Source organism: Morone saxatilis, unplaced genomic scaffold (genome assembly GCF_004916995.1).
Source record: "Morone saxatilis isolate NCDOM2014 unplaced genomic scaffold, NCSU_SB_2.0 Contig16, whole genome shotgun sequence".
In the NCBI taxonomy this organism is placed as follows: Eukaryota; Metazoa; Chordata; class Actinopteri; family Moronidae; genus Morone; species Morone saxatilis.
The window spans coordinates 8,891,006-8,913,335 of NW_023339718.1; the positions used below are offsets into that span (position 1 = coordinate 8,891,006).

General features: G+C 41.8%; 1 protein-coding gene across 4 annotated transcripts in view; it reads right to left on the reverse strand.

The window, feature by feature from the left end:
- Nucleotides 1-272: 272 nt before the first annotated feature.
- The window catches only part of ank1a (ankyrin 1, erythrocytic a), a 41,849-nt gene continuing 19,791 nt past the window's right edge, over nucleotides 273-22,330 (reverse strand). Inside the window, exons 26-44 of one of the 4 annotated variants that reach the window (XM_035657832.1) lie at nucleotides 21,733-21,848; nucleotides 21,419-21,643; nucleotides 20,988-21,142; nucleotides 20,681-20,892; nucleotides 18,542-18,746; nucleotides 18,196-18,292; nucleotides 17,847-18,075; nucleotides 17,583-17,711; nucleotides 17,340-17,459; nucleotides 17,146-17,230; nucleotides 16,866-16,940; nucleotides 16,419-16,550; nucleotides 16,071-16,226; nucleotides 9,818-10,481; nucleotides 9,213-9,561; nucleotides 6,407-6,490; nucleotides 5,908-6,060; nucleotides 4,480-4,578; nucleotides 273-3,127 (exon numbers count right to left, since the gene is read on the reverse strand). In XM_035657832.1, the coding sequence (XP_035513725.1) occupies nucleotides 4,507-4,578; nucleotides 5,908-6,060; nucleotides 6,407-6,490; nucleotides 9,213-9,561; nucleotides 9,818-10,481; nucleotides 16,071-16,226; nucleotides 16,419-16,550; nucleotides 16,866-16,940; nucleotides 17,146-17,230; nucleotides 17,340-17,459; nucleotides 17,583-17,711; nucleotides 17,847-18,075; nucleotides 18,196-18,292; nucleotides 18,542-18,746; nucleotides 20,681-20,892; nucleotides 20,988-21,142; nucleotides 21,419-21,643; nucleotides 21,733-21,848 (3,258 nt within the window). In that variant the 3' untranslated portion in view covers nucleotides 273-3,127; nucleotides 4,480-4,506. Of the gene's footprint in view, nucleotides 3,128-4,479; nucleotides 4,579-5,193; nucleotides 6,061-6,406; nucleotides 6,491-7,496; nucleotides 8,347-9,212; nucleotides 9,562-9,817; nucleotides 10,482-16,070; nucleotides 16,227-16,418; nucleotides 16,551-16,865; nucleotides 16,941-17,145; nucleotides 17,231-17,339; nucleotides 17,460-17,582; nucleotides 17,712-17,846; nucleotides 18,076-18,195; nucleotides 18,293-18,541; nucleotides 18,747-20,680; nucleotides 20,893-20,987; nucleotides 21,143-21,418; nucleotides 21,644-21,732; nucleotides 21,849-22,330 lie in introns of those variants that run through there. The other 3 variants (XM_035657829.1, XM_035657830.1, XM_035657831.1) reach the window with 3 other exon arrangements.

Genomic DNA, 22,330 nt, shown 5'->3' on the forward strand with positions numbered 1-22,330 from the left:
GTAAAGGGGGGTAGAAATTAGGGGAAGGTTGTGTTGAGGAAAAATGCTTGTCATCTTGAAAGACTAGCCGTCGGAGCCACCGAGTCTTCCCACAACTCCATCTAACTTCATAGTGCTCCCCCTTATTGTCTTTTCATCGGACCCCCCCTCTAACCCTGACATCAGCAGTGGATTTATAAGCGGCCTCTGCTTCAGAAAGCAACCCAAGCATACCGTAATTATGAGCCCTTAGAGAGCAAACTGTATGCTATAACATAAGGGCTAATACACCATTACACTGATGTGTAATCTTTATTGACATCCAACTTTTTGTGGTTATTAAAAAAGATAATAAAATAGAAATCATATCTGATGAAGGGATATTTGTTAAAGTGTCCAGAACCCATTTAAAGGCTTCTCTGTCTTCTCTCTCATGTTAAATGATTTTTGTGTATGTTGATGAATGTTGATGATCAACAGCAGATATTGAGTTGAAACAACAGAGTGAATACCCTATCATCTACTAAAGTACAGAGCCAACACACATGACTATTTTATAACAAGACTTATAGTATACCAAAGATCTTACATTCATCATCTCTGGCTGTGTAGCCGTACTAAACAAACACTTATTGATGGGTGATTATTGCAACGTTTCTGTGACTTACATATTTTTCCATAATAAAGCATTTAATGTCTAACATAATGTTTGAAAGAAATGCATGTAGGTAATTGATATCATGTGAGATGGCACGCTTATTGAGGTAAATAAAGTTTTAAAAAATACGTGAGTTAGAATTACATGTATAATCTGAGAGCCTCTGCTCTTTGTCCATTTGCAATATAACTTCCTGTGATATTATCACAACTTTGACATTGTCCCAATATCCAGGACTGAATACGTGATATTAAAATCACACACACAAACACACATACAGTAGGATTTCTCTCAAGGTGCATATGAATGTCTTTAAGGTTTAAAAACTATGACTAAACACACCTACATTCCCTGATGAGTAACAAAAACAGACAGTGGGCACTGGTCTGAAGTCATACCAGTGTTTGCCCAATCTTAGTGTAAAACTTCACTGTTTTCTTTTCTAGAGAGTCAAAGTGATAAAATGTGGGATACTAATGTACTGACATCATTTCTGTGTGGAGTGAGCAGTAGCCTAAAGCTGTGATTAACAAATCAAAATCTTAGAAAAGAACATGAACTATGATCCTAAATCCTCCCTCTCTCTTTCTCTCTCTATGTCACACTCAAACACACACTCACACAAACAATCCTTTCCTTTTGTAAGCAGTTATTGCTTCTGCTGAAGTACAATTAAGACAGTAAATCATAAAAAAAAGACAAAAAAAGAAAGAAAAAAGGAGTGAAACAAAATACACGCTTCGGGAAGGGTCAGGCTCACAGTTGCGGGTCGGTATTACAGTTTCTCATCACAGTGATTGGTGACTGACTGTCTTTGCTACACTCCAAAGAATTGCCAAGGAGACAAACATCAAAGCTCAACACGTCCTCGACCCTCGACTTGACACTTTCCTTTCTCCAGCTGACTCTTTATCTTTTACCCAGTCAAACCAGTGCTACATTATTTCCAGCATTTCAGCTACTTTACCCTCATCAAGTGACATCTTCTGGTGGCGGTGGTGGTGGTGACATGGTGTATAAGTGCACCTCATGTGTGGTGGTATAATATACTGCATGATGAGGTCAATCAGACGCTGCTGAAGGTGGGATCCTGCCCCCCCTGCTGGAGGAGGGCAGGACTGCTACATCTACTCTGAGAGGCTGACTGGAGGGGTGAGGGGGTGAGAGGTGGAGGTAGGGCAATAAAGTCAAGATTTAGAGTGAAGACTGGTTATTGAGATTTTGGCTCAGACAGACATCTGATTCACACAAAACCTCACAAGGATACAGCACACTGGGGACAAGAAAAGGCGGACGAGTGGGATGGTAGAGTAGGTTAATCTCTCATGATAATCTTTCACTCACCATATATCTCATTGTCACCCTCTCCACAAGGCAAACCACTCTGAGAGGAGGTCGGGGAGGCAGGTTCAGTGCAGAAACCTGCCTCCCAAACCTCAAAAAGCCACAGTACAGTAAATGACTTACAATATGTCTTCCCTCTACAGTTTGACATGTCAAAAGCAAAGGGCAAAAGCACATGGAAAGCACAAAGAAACAAACAACCTGACACACAAAAATCCGACGTTTAAAACAGGCAGAGCGACACAACATTTGTATGTTCTTGTACCCACAAAGATCTCAAGATATATAGAATAATATATAGGTTCAGACCAAACGAACCAAACGAGAAAAACAGGGAGGAAATTCTTATGTACCTGAAACAGCAGCATCAGTGGCATCGCATAGGGATCTTAGAACATAAACAACACACGTAACACACAGTCACGTATAGCATTTTAGTGCATACGATATTATGTACAACACCGATATCCTTGTGTGATAATTGTAGCTTTACTGGACTTTGAGAGCACTGGGACAGGTTTAAAACTAGTTTGTGATGCTCTTAGCTGGAAGAATGTGGCAGGGAGGAGGGGGAGTAACCTGTTGCCTAGAGATTATGTAATTCTCAGTATTTTAATCTCCCTTTTTTGACTGATACACTTTCCCCTGTTGGTTTAGAAAACGGGCCAGTGATTGACCATACCCCACATTGCATGCCTGTCCCACACAGTAGTGTCTCCTCCCCATCCCTCCCCACCCTTTTACCCTCCCTTGAATTCCCTCAGTATTTGTAGTTAAAGACAGGCCATGCGGCAGCAGTCACTCATGCTGATACAGATAACAGGAAGCACGTTTTGGTTGCTAGTTTTTTTTTTTTTTTTTGTGTTTGGTTTTTGTTTTATACGAAATCATGCTTCTAGTCTAGTAGTAGATGTTTTTTTTCCACGGTTTCTTTAAAAAAAAAAAGGTAATAAAAACTACAAGTAAATCCGTATCCTTCTCTTCTGGTGCGTGCTGATAGTCGGCAGAGCCGCTGTGGTTGGTGTCTGTTGCCCTTCATTTCTGTCTGTCTGCCTTTTTATGTATGTTCTTCCTCCTGTCAGCTGCTGCTGGTCATGTGTCCATGTAGGATGGTTTTGGTGAAGGGGTTGAATCCTGTGGAGAGCTCTGTGGAGAGACGGAAACACGCTGATTTAAGACAAGCTAAAACATTTTCTTGCTACAACTGTCTAGAGCAAGAACATGCAAGCTGCAGTAAGTAAATGCAAATGTGAGTGTTTTTGAGTCAGAGATACCGTATGTATGCTATATGTCTTCAATATGGCATTGGCTAAACTGTCCATCTCTGCAAATTCTTTCAATTGATGCATATCACCCAAATTCCTGTCTTGTTTTACTTATCAGCAGTCATTTTAACACACTATTAAACAAAAGCATTAGTTCTGCAGAAGCATTCAAGCAAAAATGGTTGGCAAAAGTGGTTTAACATTCAGTAGTGAGTCGCCTAAAATACCAGTAATCTCAGGAATGTCATGGCCTTTACGTTAGAAAGGGCAAGTCACATACACACACACACACGCACGCACGCACGCACAAACACACACACACCACAGTGGCTCCAGATAGCAATTTACAGGACAACTGGCCTTACAGCTTTGACCTTGAGGGCTGTCACATTACAAGATCCTTTTTGGTCGGTTGTTTTGCTGAGTGCACATTGTGCCAACCCTTTTTCCAGCTTGTCACAGCATGCATGAAGAAATAAACTGGCTTGACACAATTTATTGCTAAACATTATTGATCTATTTGCATCAGACTTGTGCTGCCTATTTGTATGGCATTATACTGAGTGTACAATAGGACTCCTTGAACACAGAAATATAGATAAATTACATGTGGCAGAGAAATTATTACCACACTAAGAATGAGTTAATTTAAAATAAATGAATCACCCAATATGATGATTGTTGTGTATTTGCTGTTATTCACAAATATAAGTCCATACATCAGCAGTTCACATTACAAAGCATTTGCAAAAAGGCAAGCAGCCTGAATTTATATTGTTCAGGTTGTAAAAAACTGAAAGAAAATTCCTGGGGCATTAAATATCACCTCAGATTTATATGGATATGTCTTCTTACTCCATATCACCTGATATCACCTAATAGACTTAGACAGACTTTATTTGTCATTTGGATTTGCATCAAAATATAATGACACATAGCACAACAGGAATAGAGGAGAGGCAGTATGTAATAATGACTGAAACTCAATTCTATTTTAAACAATACTCCATTTCCAGATTACATTTTTATCATATTTTTAGACTTTGTGGGCAAAGTGTGTCATTTATATTTCAACCATTTGTTAAACTTAAAGTGTCATTTTGCTGTGCCAGCATCACATTGCATATCATTAGTATTGAATTAAAGGTACATTCAGATGCATTTAATCCAGAGAGACTGGATTAAATGGTCTAGCCCACAGGTCAGATGAGGCACTGTGGGTCAGTCCTGTACCTGCGGGGACGCAGCACTCTGTCTGCCTCACTGCTTAACTCTCCGCAGACTGGCACATTTCACTATCTGAGCACCTTTCTTCACATCCACAGTATCGGGCTACAGGGGGGAAGGGGTTGGCGGCAGACGAGGTGCGAGGATTGAGAAGAGGTGGGTTGACAGGAGCAGAACAAGAGGTTGAGGGGTGTTAGTAAGGGACAGTAAAATAAAGGAGACGTGACAGGAAGAAAAAGATGAGGATGGAAAACAGAAATGGAAGAACAGAGGAAGGAAATAGTGCCACAAAGAAAAACAACAGAGGAGATGTAATAGAAAAGTGAGAAACAAATAAGTAAAGGGAGAAGAAAGAGGGGGAAAAAACAAAGAAATTATGTATAAACAGTCAAGCAAGGACAGAAGTGATGGGTGGCAGTTGGAAAGACAGTTGAAGATAAGACGGCATCAGAAACATCTACAGTCTTTGGAATTCAGAGTAGACCTGTGTCAAATAATATTTGCAAATACATTTCTGATTTCATTACTGAATATTTAGATGGATGGGATATAACCACATCAGACAATACAGCAATAAGTGCAAGAAACCCTAATGTCCTGAATTGTCACAATGTGTTAAAACCCCTGTCCTCTGCTATTTAAAAGTTAAAAGATTGTAAATAATATTTGACCCAGCTCTGATTCAGAGAGCCTTTCAGGGTTGAGTGATACAGCACACAGTCACAGTTGAAGGACTATAAACTTTAATGAAAGCCAAAAAAAAGACAGAGGAGTCAGCCATTGAGATAACTGATAGGGACAGAATGGAAAATATGGCCACTGCAAGGAGCCACAATCAATTCATTCAGTCATTAATGTGCAAGAAACAAACATGTGAAGTGTAGATGTGGCTTAGTGATGACTAAAATGATGAAACCCTGAATGGGCCAGTGAACTGTGAGCACTTCACCCAAAGCAATAACAGCACCAGAGCAAAGTGGACTTATTTGTTCCTACTGCATGCAGAAGATAAACAGGAGGCAATAATACTCGAGTGGAGATTAATGTAACAGAAGGTCAACAATCATACAATTAACCATCCGCGAGTGATTTAGGACTGACACATGATAAAACAGAGCTATTGTTTTTAAGATCATGACACACAAACTGTGTTGTCAGCCTGTAATACTGAAGCTCATGCAGGTTAAGCTACTCAGGAACTGTTGGGATACGTCTGAGGAAACCACAATGAGATGAGACTGCTCACTGCGACACAGAGTCCCTTGTTCACTATAAACTAGCTACTACATGTATGGTGTTGAGCTGTATCATCTGATCTGATTCTGTCCATTTGGGCTGTAAGTGCTCCCTGCGCTTTCTAGCTAATAACGGGAGCCCCAGGTGTCGCAAGGCCTCACAAGCCAACAGAGAGCTGTCTGCAGATCAGAAGCCCACCTTGCTGCTGTCCCGGCCCAGGATGGCGTAGCTCATGAACTGCTCAGCATCAACCTCCAGTTCGTTGGCGTCCTGCAGAGAACCCTCCACGCTCACCTCCTGAACCCCCTCCTCACCTGAACCCTTCCCTCTGCGCACAACCTTACGCACAATCTATCACAAACGCACACAGGAGGGTGGGAGAGAGTGATGGATGGAAGCAGAGAGTGGGAATAGGGCAGTGAAAAGACAGAGTTGGTGAAATATAAAGAAAATGGTTATGGAGAAAAAAGTTATTGTCTTAAAAAATGAAAACAATTTATTTATTGTGGGTACAGTATATCCATAGTGTAATGTTGTATGTGATGAATGCTGATGAGCTGTGTAATGATTATTATTATTATTCTAATAATCATTCTGTGGAGAGATGCTGAGTGAGTATTGTGACACTGACATAAGGGAAACAAATACTGGACCCCAGTTTAAAAATATAGTATAAAAACATGTTGTGATGGCTGACCTTTTTTGTGACAATGTTTCCATGTTCGTCCGTAAACTGTTCTTCGCTTACTTGCTCCCCAGGAAGATCTTCAACCTCATCACCCTGTGCACAGAAAAGCATTTGTAACCTTGTGTAAGACACCATAAACTGCACTTCTTGAAGGTTCTGGACATTTTAGTTTAAGTGCTACAAGATATGACTTTCCAAAGCATAAAAACTTAGATAAAAACTCTGGATGGTGGAAAGAAAATTAGCACCCAGTAAATTGTGGACTTAAAGCATGTTAAAATAGCTGTCACTGCAGTGTAATTATTTGCATGCCATAAACCCCCTCCACTAATTACAAACACAGAGAAGTAGATGAACAGATGGGTGAGGGGTTAGAGGGATGTTTGTTCAAGCATATAAATCAAACAGTAGGGATTTATGGAGTTCACTAATGTTTCTTAGCAACACTTATAATTACAGTTCACAAGGTTTGTGACAATGCTGGTATAGCCCCTAATAATTTAAAGCGTGTCTACACAGCTATTTATAATCTCAAAGACATTCCTACAGCCGGAGAAGGGAGACCAAAGACCAGAGGAGTCTGTGTAGATCTGAACTAAATATGTAAACATTTGTGTTAGCGTTAACAGTATCTGAAATACAGTAGGAAGAAAATGCCATCAGGTTTTTTAATAGAACTGGAGTCCAAACTTGTTGAGCACCAAGACAATCTATTTACAACCGTAACAGCAGGAGATAAGTTTAGCCACATTCATGCAGTTATTTGATGGTAATATAACTATATCTATTGGAGGATGAATTATTATTATTATTTGATTCAGTTTTTGTCATCATCATATACAACATTTCCTCACGTACAGTGCCCTTAGTTAATCCTCACTGCCACTTTTGTCACACCCACTCCACGCATGTACCCTGTCAAATCTTTTACCTTTATTACCATGACCATATCCTACACCACTCCTGCATTTTATCTAATACACTGCATCCTTCAGCCTTTCATCAAACTGAATTTTCTCCTTCTCTCTCCTGTCATTGTTGTTTTCCTGTCTGTAAATCCACAGGTCTGCTTGCCTGTCCTCTGTCCCTCTTTTTGTACCTTGAGGATGACTCTGCGGCGAACCACTCTGGTGGTGACGTTCTCCTCTTCATCAGCCACTCCCTCAACCTCACCGAGTTCGCGGTCCAGCTGAACGTGTATATAGGTGAGCACGGACCGCACAGAGCCACTGGCTATGTGGAGGACATTCTGACAGCTGATGACTAGGAAAGCCAGCAGCACGAAGCTGAAGAGGAGCTCTGTCACCAGGGCCCACATTGCCCCACTTTGATCCCCGGCAAATCAACACAACTGAACACGACAATACACTCCTGCTGCCTTCAGTGACTCCAGTTTCCCCACGCAGCACTTCTGCCAGCTGAGAGAAAAGGTAACAGCTGCGGCCTTCTGTCACTGGTTCAGTTGCAGTTCGGTTGTTTGTCTTTCAGTTCATGTCCGTCCTCAGTGTGCTGTGGCAGTGGGCCCTTTCCTCAGGTCTCTATTCCTTCTCCTTCCCACTGTCAGGTCAGGAGTACCCACTAAATGACATCAAATCCAAGCAAAAGCAACCTTGGGAGGCTTCTATTCCCACCTCTCTCTCTTTCTGACCATGTGATCGGTGAGCTTTAAATACCTCTGGCTACCCCAGTCTGGTTCTGTATGCCAGGGCAAGAGCACTACATCTTCCTCTTCCCTTCCCTTCAGGTACTTATTACTTTAACTACAATTTTCTACTATTTCTCACCCACACAGCCTAGTAGACACATTTCCTCAAAAAACATATCACAATTATGCAGCATTGCAACCCACTGCATCCAAATGCTACAAAAGCTAAAGTAAGAATGAGCCAAGCTAAAGGGCCCCTTCTTGAACACTATGAACCACATACAAAAGCAAGCCCCCAATGGCCCTAAAAGCAAGTCTATGTCTGCTCTCACACACTTTCACTGCTGAGATTGTCCTTTACAGTGTGATGTGGTGGTGCTGTGCCAGAAAGTTAACACGTGGAAATGACTGGGGTGGGGATCGTGTAACATGAGTGGGACAGTGAGAATGCTTGCTATATTTGGCCGGACATGCTGTTTGTGCCCATCTTGGGCCCTAGTCTCTGTGTGTTTGTGTGTGTGTGTCATTGTTTGCAGTATATTTCTAGCATCTATCATGAATAATCTAATGCAGATTTCAGCTTTAGGTCTGACCCCAAGGAGAGGCAGTTTGAAAATAGTACTACTGACACCTCTGCTTGTGGTCAGATCTGTTTAACTTTTTTACTATACATAAGCATTTACCATCAAAGGCAGGTTGCATCGATGGTATTTAAAAAAAAATTCAGCCACGCCAGAAGAGTGGCTCTAGGGCTGACTGTGTCGGTTTTTTAGTTGTTCCACAACTTTTGTCCAGACTGAAATATCCAAACAACTCTTTGATGGATTGCCATGGAATTTTGTACAGACAATCACAGTCCTCGGAGGATGGATCCTACAAACTTTAGTGATCACCAAACCTTTCCTCAAGGACCACCATAAGGTTGATATTGTGGTTTGTCATAAAATCTGGTACACACATTCAGGTCACCCCATTAGCTTATTAGCAATAATAATGCTATCATGAATGTGGTGATATGTTAAATGTTGAAATAAGTTGGCTGGCTTTGCATCACAACAGTTAAAGCCAATGCAACATTTATCATTCCAGACAAAGTGTAATATCTGTATAACTGATTACTTGTCATAGAGAAAAACCTTCCTCTTTGCATGAGAGGAGCAACACACTCACCTGGCCCTTCAGGCGCACATCGTCCCAGGCCCTCAGCTCTGGTACCCTATGAGGGAAGCCCAATCCCTTCTCAAAGGGCTGGGTACCTCTGAAGTGCCCCCGTAAGATCTCTGAATGCCCCATGTCCCTCACAGGCTGAAGCAAGGCCTCCTGGGACACATGGGACTGGTCTCCATCCACAGCATTACATACTGATGACATCATGGTGTCCATGGCCTGCCTGGGTTTAGGCTGACTACCCACCCAGGCTTGTGTAGGGTCGGTGACAGGGATCCATCCCGGGCCTGTCTGTTCCTGCAGGTAGGAAAGGAAAGAGCCTCCACCACCTCCGTTTCCACCATTACCTGACCTGGAAGGAAAGAACAGATCAATGTGGAGGTGGTACACATAGTGTACATGCTAAATCTAAGAAAAGTAAAATAACTTATCATAACCCCTTAGTGTCACTTCCTCTGCAAGAAATGTTCAAAAAAGAATCCAGATCACCACTGACATGCAATAAAGATTAATGGGATGTTAGCACAGATCTATTTATCAGTTCTGCTTTGTTGGTGTGATTGTGACTTTGCACTGTCACCTGAGATGCAGTCAGAGGTCAGACTCACCTGTCTCCATTCCGATCTGCAACACAGCTCAGACCAGGTGACTCACTCAGCCGAGCATACACCCTTTGCTGTCCTGCAACAAGAGAAAGCCCTTCCACTGAGCCCGTCCCTCCTCCTCCTCCCCCTCCTCCTCCTCCTACTCCTCCTCCTCCAGCTCCATCTCCACCAGTCGTATTGGTGAATGCTGATGCCTCCGAACTTGCCTCTGACCCCTGACCATTGTTCAGCCCGTTAAGATTGATCCCAGCGATGGTGCCCCCAAGTGAGGCTGGCGTGGCAGTGCTGAGCGAGTCAACGCCCATCTCTGAATCGTCTTCGGGTAGCTCAATGGAACCACTCAGCACCCCACCCCCTCCGCTGGCTGCGCTGGCCTGACTAGCCGGCCGACCCAGACTTCCGTACGGCAGCCCCAGCAGACCTTCTGAATCATCAGCATTGCTGCACTCCAGCGAGGAGTCCTCCACAGGCACCAAGGAGGGGCTGTTGCCTGAGGGCCACACCTGCACATCAGACATCTCCATGAGGGTGTCTTCTTCTGTGGTGGCAATGGGTGCACAATCCAGACTGGAGACTTCCTGCCAGTAAGGCTCAGAACCCAGCGGGGAGGGCAGGCTGTACTGCATGGAGGCCGGTGAGAGAAGCTCTTCCTGCGCGAGCCCATAACCTGGAGCGAGACAGAGAGAGGCACACTGACACCCGGCCCCCCCGCCTCGCTCCCCACCTCCCCCCCACAGCATCGGAACCCTGGGAGGGGGTAAGTGCCCCTGCCCAGGAGCTGGGCATTTAGGGGAGGAGTAGAGGAGGCAGAAGGGACAAATGGGAAAGGAGTGGAAAAAGGAGAGAGGGGAGGGCCAAGACAATAGGGGCTGGAATACAGGTGCAAGGAGCTTAAGACAACAGAGCAAGGGCAGCTTTTAGAAGAGGGTTTGTCAAGCTCGATCAGCCAGCGCTGACGGTGAGAGCAGCAGCGGCAGCAGCAACAGACACAGCCAGACGGACTGAGAGAGACTGACACTGAGGTTTGGACCAAGCGGTGACTGATGCTGCTCTGCTGGCTGCCACCTGCAGGGAGACGGACAGGAATTACTGCCTCTGCTCCCAACCTGGGGCTGGGACACACACCTGTCCGGCAGGGACATACACACACATGCCATAAACACACTCTCTGTCTCATACTATCTCACACATACACTCACACTCAGATATGCATGCATTCAAACTCACTCAAAAAACAGGCAGGTTAATATTGTAGTCAGGCTGGATAGCATGCACGCAGGCAATCTCATTCTCTCCACACACACAAGTGAACGCACCCATCAGCTCACTCCACACAGCTGCTTGCTCTCCAACTGACACATAACAATATATTTATTATAATGCATCCAATATAACACAGCTATATGAACACATAACCTATAGTATTGCTTATATTTATGCAAAAACATTTTCCATTGTGAAAGTCACATGGTTGCTGCCTCAAACATAAGTTTAATACAAGTATTTCATTTCAGTTCGTAAAACTGCAAATTGCTAATGTGCTGTGGACTCAGGTCACTCCTACAACTGTCTTGAACACCCTTTATAACAATATATATTCTTTTTTGTAAAGGCAGAACTGGCACGATAGCGCACAATGTCACAGCAGCAGGAATGTTTTGTTTTTTGTGCATTATGCACAAAAAGAAATAAAAATCCAGTTAAAGACTATGTTAAAAAGTGCATTTTTACTCTGTAAATATACACAGAATCTGCATTGTATCTGTCTTGTAACCTGATCACACTGAATGAATTATTCTGAAAATGACCAGCTACCCTGGAAATTATGTCGTAGTCTATGTAAAAAAAATAATGAATGGCAATGTAGGTAAAGTGTGAGTGGTACTATGACTGTCACACTGAAGGACACCAGGAGGAACATTAACCAGAGGATGAAATTGGAGACGTGGTGGGGCATACAGTATGTAGAGACGAGCAAGAAGAGAAGGCGATTCTGCTTCTGCATGAGCATGTGTGCGTGCAGACAGAGGGAAAGAGACTGACTGTATATGTATACTGTATAATGATGAGAAAACTGTGCAGAGTGCAAGGTGTAACTTGATTCATGGTTGGCAGTGCTGCTGTTAAGTTCTGCTGAGAGTGCAGGAGATATTTGTGACACCAAGCAGCCAGAAAGACCTCTTGTCCTACTTTCTTTTTTCTCTCTCAGCCTCTCATCTCCTGCCTATGGTCTGTAGAAACTAGTAATCATGAATGTCTATATATCTTTTTTTATTATTATTGTTATATTGTATTGTACTACAAGGACACAGAAAATGATGAGTAAAGAATTAAATAAAGGTTAAAATGATAATTTCTTGTTTATTTGAGTCACAACAGAAGAGGTACCTGCTTTGTCAGAATACTTCAAAGTTCAGGGGCCCCAATCACAAATGCTGGCCTTTGGCTTCACAATAAATGCTGGATTATATCCGTCAGTACGCTGGGAGTTTAAAGCTGAAATATATAAGCTACAGCAAATACAATTAGAGCTTTAACTATATCATTATAATCTAATCCTGAATTCAACTAAAATAACTTGATGTAGTAAATGAGATACATGATCAGGTGTGTATTGTTAGTGTGTGTGCTTATATCAGGGCCTGAAGCCACTAGTATTGTGTTATGAGTCTATTTTTGGTGACACCACACAAAATACAACATGGGATGTGCCATGAATTTGTTGATGAATGAGTTTGACAGTCCTCTCTCTCCATGTTAGTAGATGAGGCAATGGTGGTGAAAGAAAGAGATTCAGAAATGAAAAAAATAAGGGGAATGGGCAAGAGTGAAAAATGAACAATGTGCCTGTGATTGCCTGACCCCTCTGATTGAAAGACATAAATACAGAAAAACAAAGCAGTGAAGCTCACGAAAAAATACATGTAAAGGAAATAATACTAATTTTGCCCATTCACTAGGCACACATGTATATGGAAGACATAAAACACTTACAGTATACAACTTAAAACACACATTAAGACGTTCACACTGATACACTCACACAGACTTATTGATGACACATCAAAAAATAAGCACATTTACAATAAGGAGAGGAACAATATCAAATTGACCTTCATACAACACTCACAAAGACATCAAAAACATATATTTCACGCAAAATAACCCATCAGATGGATACAGTTTGCACATAGAACCAGTGACATACAAAACAACCACAACATTCATACATGAACAGAGCAAACACAAGTCAGAGTTCGCAAAAAAAAAAGGTTTGTGGCCTTTTTTTAACCCCCATGGGACAGATCACTGAGGAGGAACAGAGACAGACTTTAGGGTCATTCTCAGTATGCATGCCGTGCAAAGATATATGTCTGTCAGTCAAGCAGCATTAGGTGCAAATGCAGTGTTTGATTCGTCATCTCCGATAAGCAAGCGTTACTCCTTCCCCTTATCCCAGTGTCTCCATGCAAACACGGGGGGGAGATGAGTGATGAAAGTCAGCCTCATGCACATGCAGACAGGCAGGAGGGCAGGGAAAGAAGGGATGGGAAAATAGGGAAACGATAGAGTGGGAAAAAGAGAAAACAAGGACAGCAAGAGAGGAATAGGAATATAAAATAGGGTGATGGTCACAGACAGAAACAGCGAGAGAGAGAGAGCGAGGGTCACCTCCCCCCTCCCAGTGGGTGCTGAGTACACAGTCTGTGTGAGGGGTATTGGTCACAGAGCGGACACTTAAAAAGGTGGGGTTTTCAAGAGCACAAAAAAAAAAAATGCACGACTAGTCGCAAAAAAATAAAAGATATGGGTCAGAGGTCAACATGAGGTCGGCATGAGGTCAGAGTTCGGAGAGGAGTGAGAAGGAGGAAGAGTAGGACGGCTAGGCTGCAGATGACATGTCCAGAGAAACACAGAGAGAGGGACAGGTTCACAGGGAATGAAAACAGGGCTCCCAAAAGGACATTCAGTGCACCAACATTAGCCCTAAAGAGACTCAAACTACTTCCCATGCAACCACAGGCAGAGAGAACTTAAATGTCCCCTTATAAAAGTCTAAAAGAAGAGGTCTCACTCAATAATGATCTAATTATTTTTTCTACTACTTCTAATTCTAATTATCTTAAATAAACCATAGAAATCTGCCTACCTACAATAGAGGTGCACTAGAACTATGAAGGAAAACTGATAAGAAAAATACTACAGAAAGACAGGTAAAGATAGAGAAAGATAGAATAAAGGCCGCGGTAAAACTGAATCCTCTATTCTAGCGAAAATTCTTTCAGCTTTTTCTTTAAAACCACTTCAGAAATTTTGATAATAATAAGAAATAGGCTTATTTTATATGGAGGACATAACCTGACAATTCAGTAGTTTGCTTTTGTTGCCGAGATGAGAATAATGATGCCACTATCAAATTTGTATAGCAAATATGAAGCAACCGTTAGCAGCTGGTAAGCTTTGGTTAGGATAAAGACTGAAAACAGCTGGAGAGGTTAAAAAATCCACCTACTGGAACCTTTAAAGTTAACTAATTATAACTCTACATGTGTTTTATTTACTCTGTATAAAACTTATGTCTGAAAACAGCAATTTATTGCCAGGAATCCAGCAGAGACTCCAGGAAGTTACAAACAAAGACAAAAACAGAGCTTGGACGGAGCAAGGCTAGCTATTTCCCACCGTTTCCAGTCTTTAGGCTAAGGTAACCAGCTGCTTGAGGTAGCTTCATATTTACTATATAGACATGAAAGTAGTACTGAACTTCGCATCCAACCTTTGGCAAGAAAGCCAAGGCCTATTTCTTAAAATGTCAAACTACTCCTTTAATATGAAATGAATAAATTAACCTGTGAAACAAATTGAGAAATAAATAAACAGAAAATTAATAAATGCACAAGGAAAAAGAAAATGCATGTACAAATTGTATCCCTCACTGTCCACCACAGTTTTTATTTTTGGAACATTTACAGATTTACTTTTAACTTTATTGCCTGCTTTATTAATATATAGGATTATTTTTCAAGTTATCCGGCCATTTTATTCCATGTCTCATTTTATTTATTGCCTTAAAGGTCAGGTTTTGTGCTGCACTTGGTCACTGTGACTTTAGAATGTACTTAATCCAGACAGTCAGTCATAAACCTCTTGAAAACTGTCACTGTGATCAGTGTGAGGTTATCAGAACACACAATACCGAGGTATTCAAAGCGCCACCGCGTTTTTTTGCCGAACATCAAAGCAGGAACGGCCTTTGGGAGGCAGGTAGCCAGACAGATAGACAGACAAGACAGATACACGGTTATCAGATTCACTGCAGCTGTGATCTGAGCGTCTCCCTTTTCACCCTTTGACCCTCATGGTCATATTTGTATGCATTATTACATCTCTGAGTATTGCTCCAGTTTTCACAAAGTAGGACCTGTCACCTGTCGGACTGACTCATCGTCTGCACTGGATACAGAGAGGAGAAGCCAGTCCCAGTAAGAAGGGGAGCACACGCCAGTCCTGAGGTGAAAATGGAGTCAATAAGATGTAGGGTATGCATGTGTGAAGGAAACCATGAGGAAAAGGAGTAAAAGACTGAGGACTGACAATTGATAAGGAGGTCAGTTAAGCTAGGCTATACTTACAGTATGATCTATGTGGACTGATCATGTATGACAATGTGTTGTTTTATAGACAAAATATCACACTAAAATGTCTCTAAATTAATAATGGGTGATAAAATCTCTACTAGTAAATCATATTTAACTGACTGATCTAGTTCTTTGACATGAGAACTCAAAACAACAACAATGACAACAATAATAACACTAATTAAACTATAACTATTAATGATACCTAAGTTTAACTTTATGTGGAGTGTTTTGCTCAAAGGCTTTTCAGTAAAGGGATGCTTGCAAACTCTGGAGATTCATCATTTAATCATACTTTTCTGAATACTACTTTCCATCACACTGAATGAATACACAGTGGCACTACAGAGGTTGTAGTACAGTAGGAGTGTCCTGAGTCCCTCTGCATGTTGCTGGGGTAAAGTCCTGCAAAAGTTTGATGTTTGTGGCAGCTTTCATACACAACAGGGAATAGACATGGGGACAACAGAGAGAATTCATAAGGAAACAGACTTTACTTTGCCTTCGGGGGATTTAAGAGAATTAGGAGGTATGTTTATTGGGAAGGTGGCTCGGGGTCAAGGCAAAAGGGACATGGGGAAGGGGCTGCATTGTGGGATTTGGGAAGGGGAACTTACCATTGGTCATACCAGGGGAGAGGTGCTCTCTCTCGTTGTTTCGGCGTCTGCTGAGATCACGGGAGCCCTGTCTTGCGGGCTGAGGCGGCTGGCCCTCCAACATGTTGACTATATCCATACGATCAATACTCTTCAGGGCTGCGTACAAGCTCTCCACTGCAGTGAAGACATGTGAAGGAGAGACAAAGAAAAAGAGAAGGATAAGAGGGGTTCAAACAGCAATGCCATTACATTGCAGGAAGAATCTGACTTTGACATCTGACTGGGTGAAAGAGGCAGAAACTAGGGTAAATAAAGGTAAGAGAGGATAAGAAAAATGTAATGCAATCTCAGATCTTATATACTCACTCTTTGCCCTCTTGCCCTCGCGGGTGGCCCACAGGTTGAGCAGTGCAGAGCTCTGCTCCAGCAGTGAGTTCGGATTCTCCACACGGATCTTATTGATGTCATCCACGCTGAGCTGAAGCTCGCGCGCCAACTCTGTGTAGAAAATGAGTCAGAGAAGATCAAATAAATGAAGGAAATATTTATATCATTTCACCTATGAGTCATACTGTTATAGCATACACAGTCTTTTCTTGAGATGGCACACAGCTTCACAGTGGCTCTATCCAATGTCTGTCACAAAGCTATGGCTCTTGGCAGGAAAACAGAAAATAATTAGTTTCACTGACTGATTGCCATGTTATAACTTTGTTTAATCAGCAGCGAGCTAGGCAAGCTTGTCAGACATAAGGTAAACATGGGAGGTTTACAGCAAATAAAAACAGATTCAGTATATTCTTGTCCACTTACCAGCCCAGCTCAATCCCAGCTGTTCTGCAATCACAGCCATCTTCAGCTCTGTCCTCTCCATGGCACTCATCGATGCTGCACAAACCAGACCAGAACTGACAATTAACCAGTTGACTCTGTTTAATGTTAAGTTGAGATCATCTCTGCATTGCAACGCTCATATATTCTGTATATGGAAAAAATAGAAATGCTGTCATACTGTGCCTTACATTATTATATCGTCATAAGAAAGAAGGTATGATCATTTAAGTGGGAGAGTGCAACCATGAGAGCCTCATACCCATAGCAGGTTCATTTAGGGCACTGTATCTTTCCCTTAAAGCCAGCGGGGTCAGAGTTCGCCTCCGGTCTTCACTCCCAACAATCTGCTAGTCATAAGCAAATAACATCGAAGTCTGTCATCTCAAGAAAAATGACTGCAATTAAATACTCAGCATGTGTCTCGTTAATGTAAGATAACTTAGAGAGCTTTACCTTGATACATGGAGGCATGCTAATGTTGAGGTTACAGAGCACATGTTGGCTGTCCTCATACTTGGTGGACTTACGCAGGAAAGATAGAAATCCAGTCGGCTCTTTACTGCTGTCTCTCACCTTAACACACACAAGGAAAGCAATGAAGACACACAGAGCAGGGATAGAGCTGGTGGTGTAACAGTGAGTGACAAACAATATAAAACTGATTTGTAACGGTGAAAAAGTAGTAAATGCTAACACCTTAACAGAGACAGGAAGTCGGTTATCTCTGAAGGCCTGGAAGCTAAAGCAGCGAGGCTGCTGGGTGGCCTTCCTCACTGGCACGAGATTCCCTGAACACTCCAGGTTAAGCGGCATTCCCTCCATCACCTGCACAATGTGAAACAGGCATTAGCCAAAGTGGAAAGAACGGCCTCGGCAGGACCTGAGTTCCCCAATCTATTCAACAAACTTCCAGTACTGAATCTACACTGTTCTAAATACTATACTTAACATAAAACTGACCTCTATGTCTCTGCTGCGAGCCACCTCTGTGAAATTCTCATGTTGCTCCAGGGTTTTGTCCATCTTATCATCAGTCATGCAGTAGCAGCGCAGGCGGCCTTCACGCAACTCATTCATTTTTGCAAACACCACAAACTTGGCCATGTAGGGTACAGCTGAAAGCTCTCTGTAGAGCAGGTTGGCAAAGGAGACGGCCTCAGCTGTCCGAGGACAGTCTGCGAGCCAGAATCTGAGAGGAAGTAATGACATGTAATCACACTCTATTCTTAATCACATTTAAAGGCTTACATTATCCTTAGTTTTATAGTATGATGGCTGTTATTTGGTACATGTTGACTTCTGAACTTACCGTGCTGAAACATTGGTTGTAAAACTGGCACAGTCATTCGCATACATAAGCTTGGTGGTGCCAGTAATGTCTTCCCATTGGGCTGGGGCTGTGCCACCTGGGAATCAAACAGGATGAGAGGGGGCAAGCTGGTTAATCTAGCTCAGTCTCATGGTGTCAGTGTTTGTACAAAATAAGAACAAAAACTTTTTTATCCATCCCTGGCACTAACATATTTCACTACAGAAAATCAGCCATTTCTCCCCATAACTCTTTTCTTGCCATTCAAGCAAACCACTCCTGTCGACACAAACGCACACACACTTACTCGCCCACCCACACAACTCCCAGTCATGGCATGCAGTACCTATGACAGAGCAAAGCAAACGCAGACTGGTGGTGTCACCCTCCCCAGAGTCTCGTGGGCTCTCCTTCCAGGATGGAGGCAGGGGTATACGCAGGCCGATTGGTCGGTGAAACTTGCGCCGCCGAGGCTCCACAGTGACCACAGGGCTAAAGTTTGCCTGGTTACCCAGCAGCTTTGCAACCAGCTCATCTGGAACTGGCTGAGCCTGAGGTTGAAAGTAAATGATGGAGCAAGGTGGTACGTAACACAAGCACAGGTTTGATGATATGGTAGAAAAAAGGAAAATTATACAAAGAGGGAGACATATGAACAGGAAATGGATATTTTAAAAATAACATGATAGCAGGTTGAGATAATGGGAGGTGGATTATGAGACAATGGATGAGGAAAAAGGGTAAAAGAGAGGACAATTGAATAGGGAAAAATTAATGATGAGGAAAAAGAGAGAGAGAAGTCCACAGTGAATAAAACACATATGGAAAAGACAATAGCAACACAACTTGGTTGTAGGACTTAATAACTCTTTTTTATTGCAAACAATATGTGTTAACATGAAGCTTTTACAATCATTAATACAAAATGGATATCAAAGAAAAAAAGGCACTGTGGTTTTTCACAAGGCCATTCATGACATGATTACTACAGCAACATTTCTGTTAAATAGATCCTAAAATGATGAAAGTGTTCAAATAAAACTATATATGTCTATTTTACTTTTACATTCAGTTACATTCACTATTTTCAGCAAGTTATGGCATGTTTGGTAGCATGTTAGTTTACAAGACATATTTAGCTTAATAAATAAATCCATTCATGTTTAGAGGGTCCATTCACACTGTATCTACTTTTCATTTTGGTTTACTGAAACATATTCTCACATTGGAATGATAAATTCCCATCTGATAATTTCATAAACTGCTGAACTACATATCCATAAAGGACTAGAATTATAAAGGATTAGAATTTCGTTAAAAATAGGAATTAATGCAATCACAGTCTTGAACTGGAATGAAATCTTATCAGGAGAAAGAACACACTGCAAAACAGCGGGTATATTCAACCTGTCAAAATGAAATCACATGCAAATGGAACCTTAAAATCCCAAATCAGCTAAATTGAACTTATCCACTGCTTATGAAGGAAAAAAATATCACATTTTATGCACTTTTTGAGAAGTATCACTCTGCCAAAAGACATAAAATCTTCTGATTGATGATTGGACAGTTGCCTTTAGAGAATATAATCTGCAATTTAACCATATTAAAAAAAATCACATCCCCAAATGTCTGATTCTGATCCGACAGCTCACAGCAAATTAAATGATACAATATCATTAATTCCTTGCTTTGATGTTTGCTTTTGAAACAAGATGTTAGGGCAGGACAGTGAGGGCTAAATCCGGAAAGCCGGTTTGATTTGATTAGACGAGTAGAAACATGGAATTTGAGCAGAAAAGTGCCCATTTCATAGGATCCTTATAAATATGTCCTCTTTAAGACAGGTATTTACTGTATTTTCTTTGGTGTGTCTGTGTACTTGAAGACTTGAGAAGTGTAGCTGTACACACAAAAAGGGGCTAAAAGCTCAGGTGCTCGGGTGTCACCTCTTTTAGTGCGGGGAAACACTTCAGTTCTTCTAAAAAAAAAGGCCTTTTAGCACATTTTCCTGACATTCATGATACCAAAATCACTGGACAATAAGATAAAATTCAGACACAGTCTTTCATGGCTATAACAAGAATACAGGCAATTTCCTATCAAATAATGTTTGACTTACTGTACTTAGATATCTCAAATGAATGTGTTAAATATACTAAATACAGGGCTTTGCTAGTGACATAAATACATGAGTGAGAAAAACAAACAATAACATATCAGCATATATGAGCAATCCACAGTTGTATAAAGGTGCAAAGTGCATGCACTATTGGAAATAAAAGGCAAAAAGGTCCTCTAAAAATGTGAAAACAAAACAAACAAACAACAGAAAACTAAATCAGGATAACTTGGCACAAGCGATGATATGATCAGGTCATTCCAAGATCAATCAAAGTACATCCAACATGCTTTTATTCAGGCAACACAGGCATTAACGATTCTGTCTTTCTTCTCCTTCCTTCTCCTCAGTGTCCCATCTCACCTGCAGCCCCAGGCGAACTCGTTTGGTGACTGCCGTCTCAGGAAATGTGGCCTGGACCAGTGGCACCAGTTTACTTGTCAGCGAACCTCCCTCCGGTCCAATCAGGTCGCTCTCTTGCTGGACTCGAGATACAACAGCAAAGTAAAGGGGGAAGTCGGTGGATATGATGCGACGGATTCGCTTCTTCCCGAGCTCCTCTTGACTTTCTAGGTCTGAGAAGATGAGAGAAGGTTTAAATTAGCAAGAAGCGGTACCATCCAGTGACATGTTTGAGCGTCAGGCTGAGACTGATGCACTAAACTCTTACCCTCATCCATCCCGTTGAGAATTGTCTCTAGCACCTCGTCACCGTAGCGATTGCGATGTTCTTTCCAGACTGAGCCATTCTCGCTCCTCAGCACCACAAGCTCCCGGTCACCGCGACCCAGAGCAGCAAAATGGGGGATTTCCACAATCACCGGTCTGCCAGAAAACACACGTGGAATTATACATTAGCAAATGTAATTGTAGTAGTAATTATTATTTACAAGAAATATATAGAAATAGATATTCTACTATTGTAGGAACTCATAATATTAATAGAAAACACAATTTTCCACTGGGTATTGCAATTTTATCATCAAATCTATTATCTATTATCAAATGCAATAACTGTTACTGACTGTAAATACATATTTTTGTGCATTTAGAAGAAACAAAAAACATCTTGACTATTTGCAGTTTCAGTTGCTTCCTCACCCCAGGAACTGCATGCTGGCTGGACCTAGGGAGATGATCCTGCTGGCCAGCCCCTCTCCTTCCACCAGTGGAGGGGGGCTGGTCAGCTTCTGCGGCTTCACCAGGCGGCAGGTGATGCGGGTGGGTGCCGCACAGGTGCGCGGAGGTATGATGACACGCAGACCGTTATGCCTGCTGCCTCGCATTGAGCCGCCCCGAGCATCTACCATAAAACTGACCAGGAACCTGTTATTGGACAAAGATTGTGACAATTAGCTGCCAGATCAGCAATTTAAATGGAGATTAAATTAAATTTAACGTTTTCTTCTGCTGACCCTGTGTGTATGGGACTAGCGACTGGGCTGACATTGTCTGATGTCTCAGTCGCTGGGCTGCTGGGAATCAGTGAGTCATCATCATATTCTTTGGGCAGTGGAAGTGGAGTGTGTTGCTACAACAGACAAAAAGACAAAATGTTTATGACATTCTCAAAAGAACACTGTTTAGCATAATGTTTTATATGAACCCAAAAGTGTATTACTTACACTACCATCTTTATAATGTGATATTGATAGGGCTATGATGAAAGATTATTCCTCTGTACTCATTTTTTAAGTGCTATTTTTATTTTTTTAGTTATGGAGAGGCTATATCATTAACCTTCAAAAGACAGCTGAGGAGGGATTCTCATTTCTCACAATATCATGTGACAAAAAAGGTGAAACTACAATAACTGCATCATGTTACAAGCTTTGAAAGAAAGTCACCAAAAAGTATAATTTTTTGTGCTTGGAGACTAGAAATTTATAATGGAAACCCTGCATTGCAAACTGGGGACGTCAAGTTTGAAAGACATAGGAATTTACCAGTTAAGGATGGTCTAATGAATGACGATATTAAGTTGCATTCCGGGAAATGAAGGATCCAGCGATT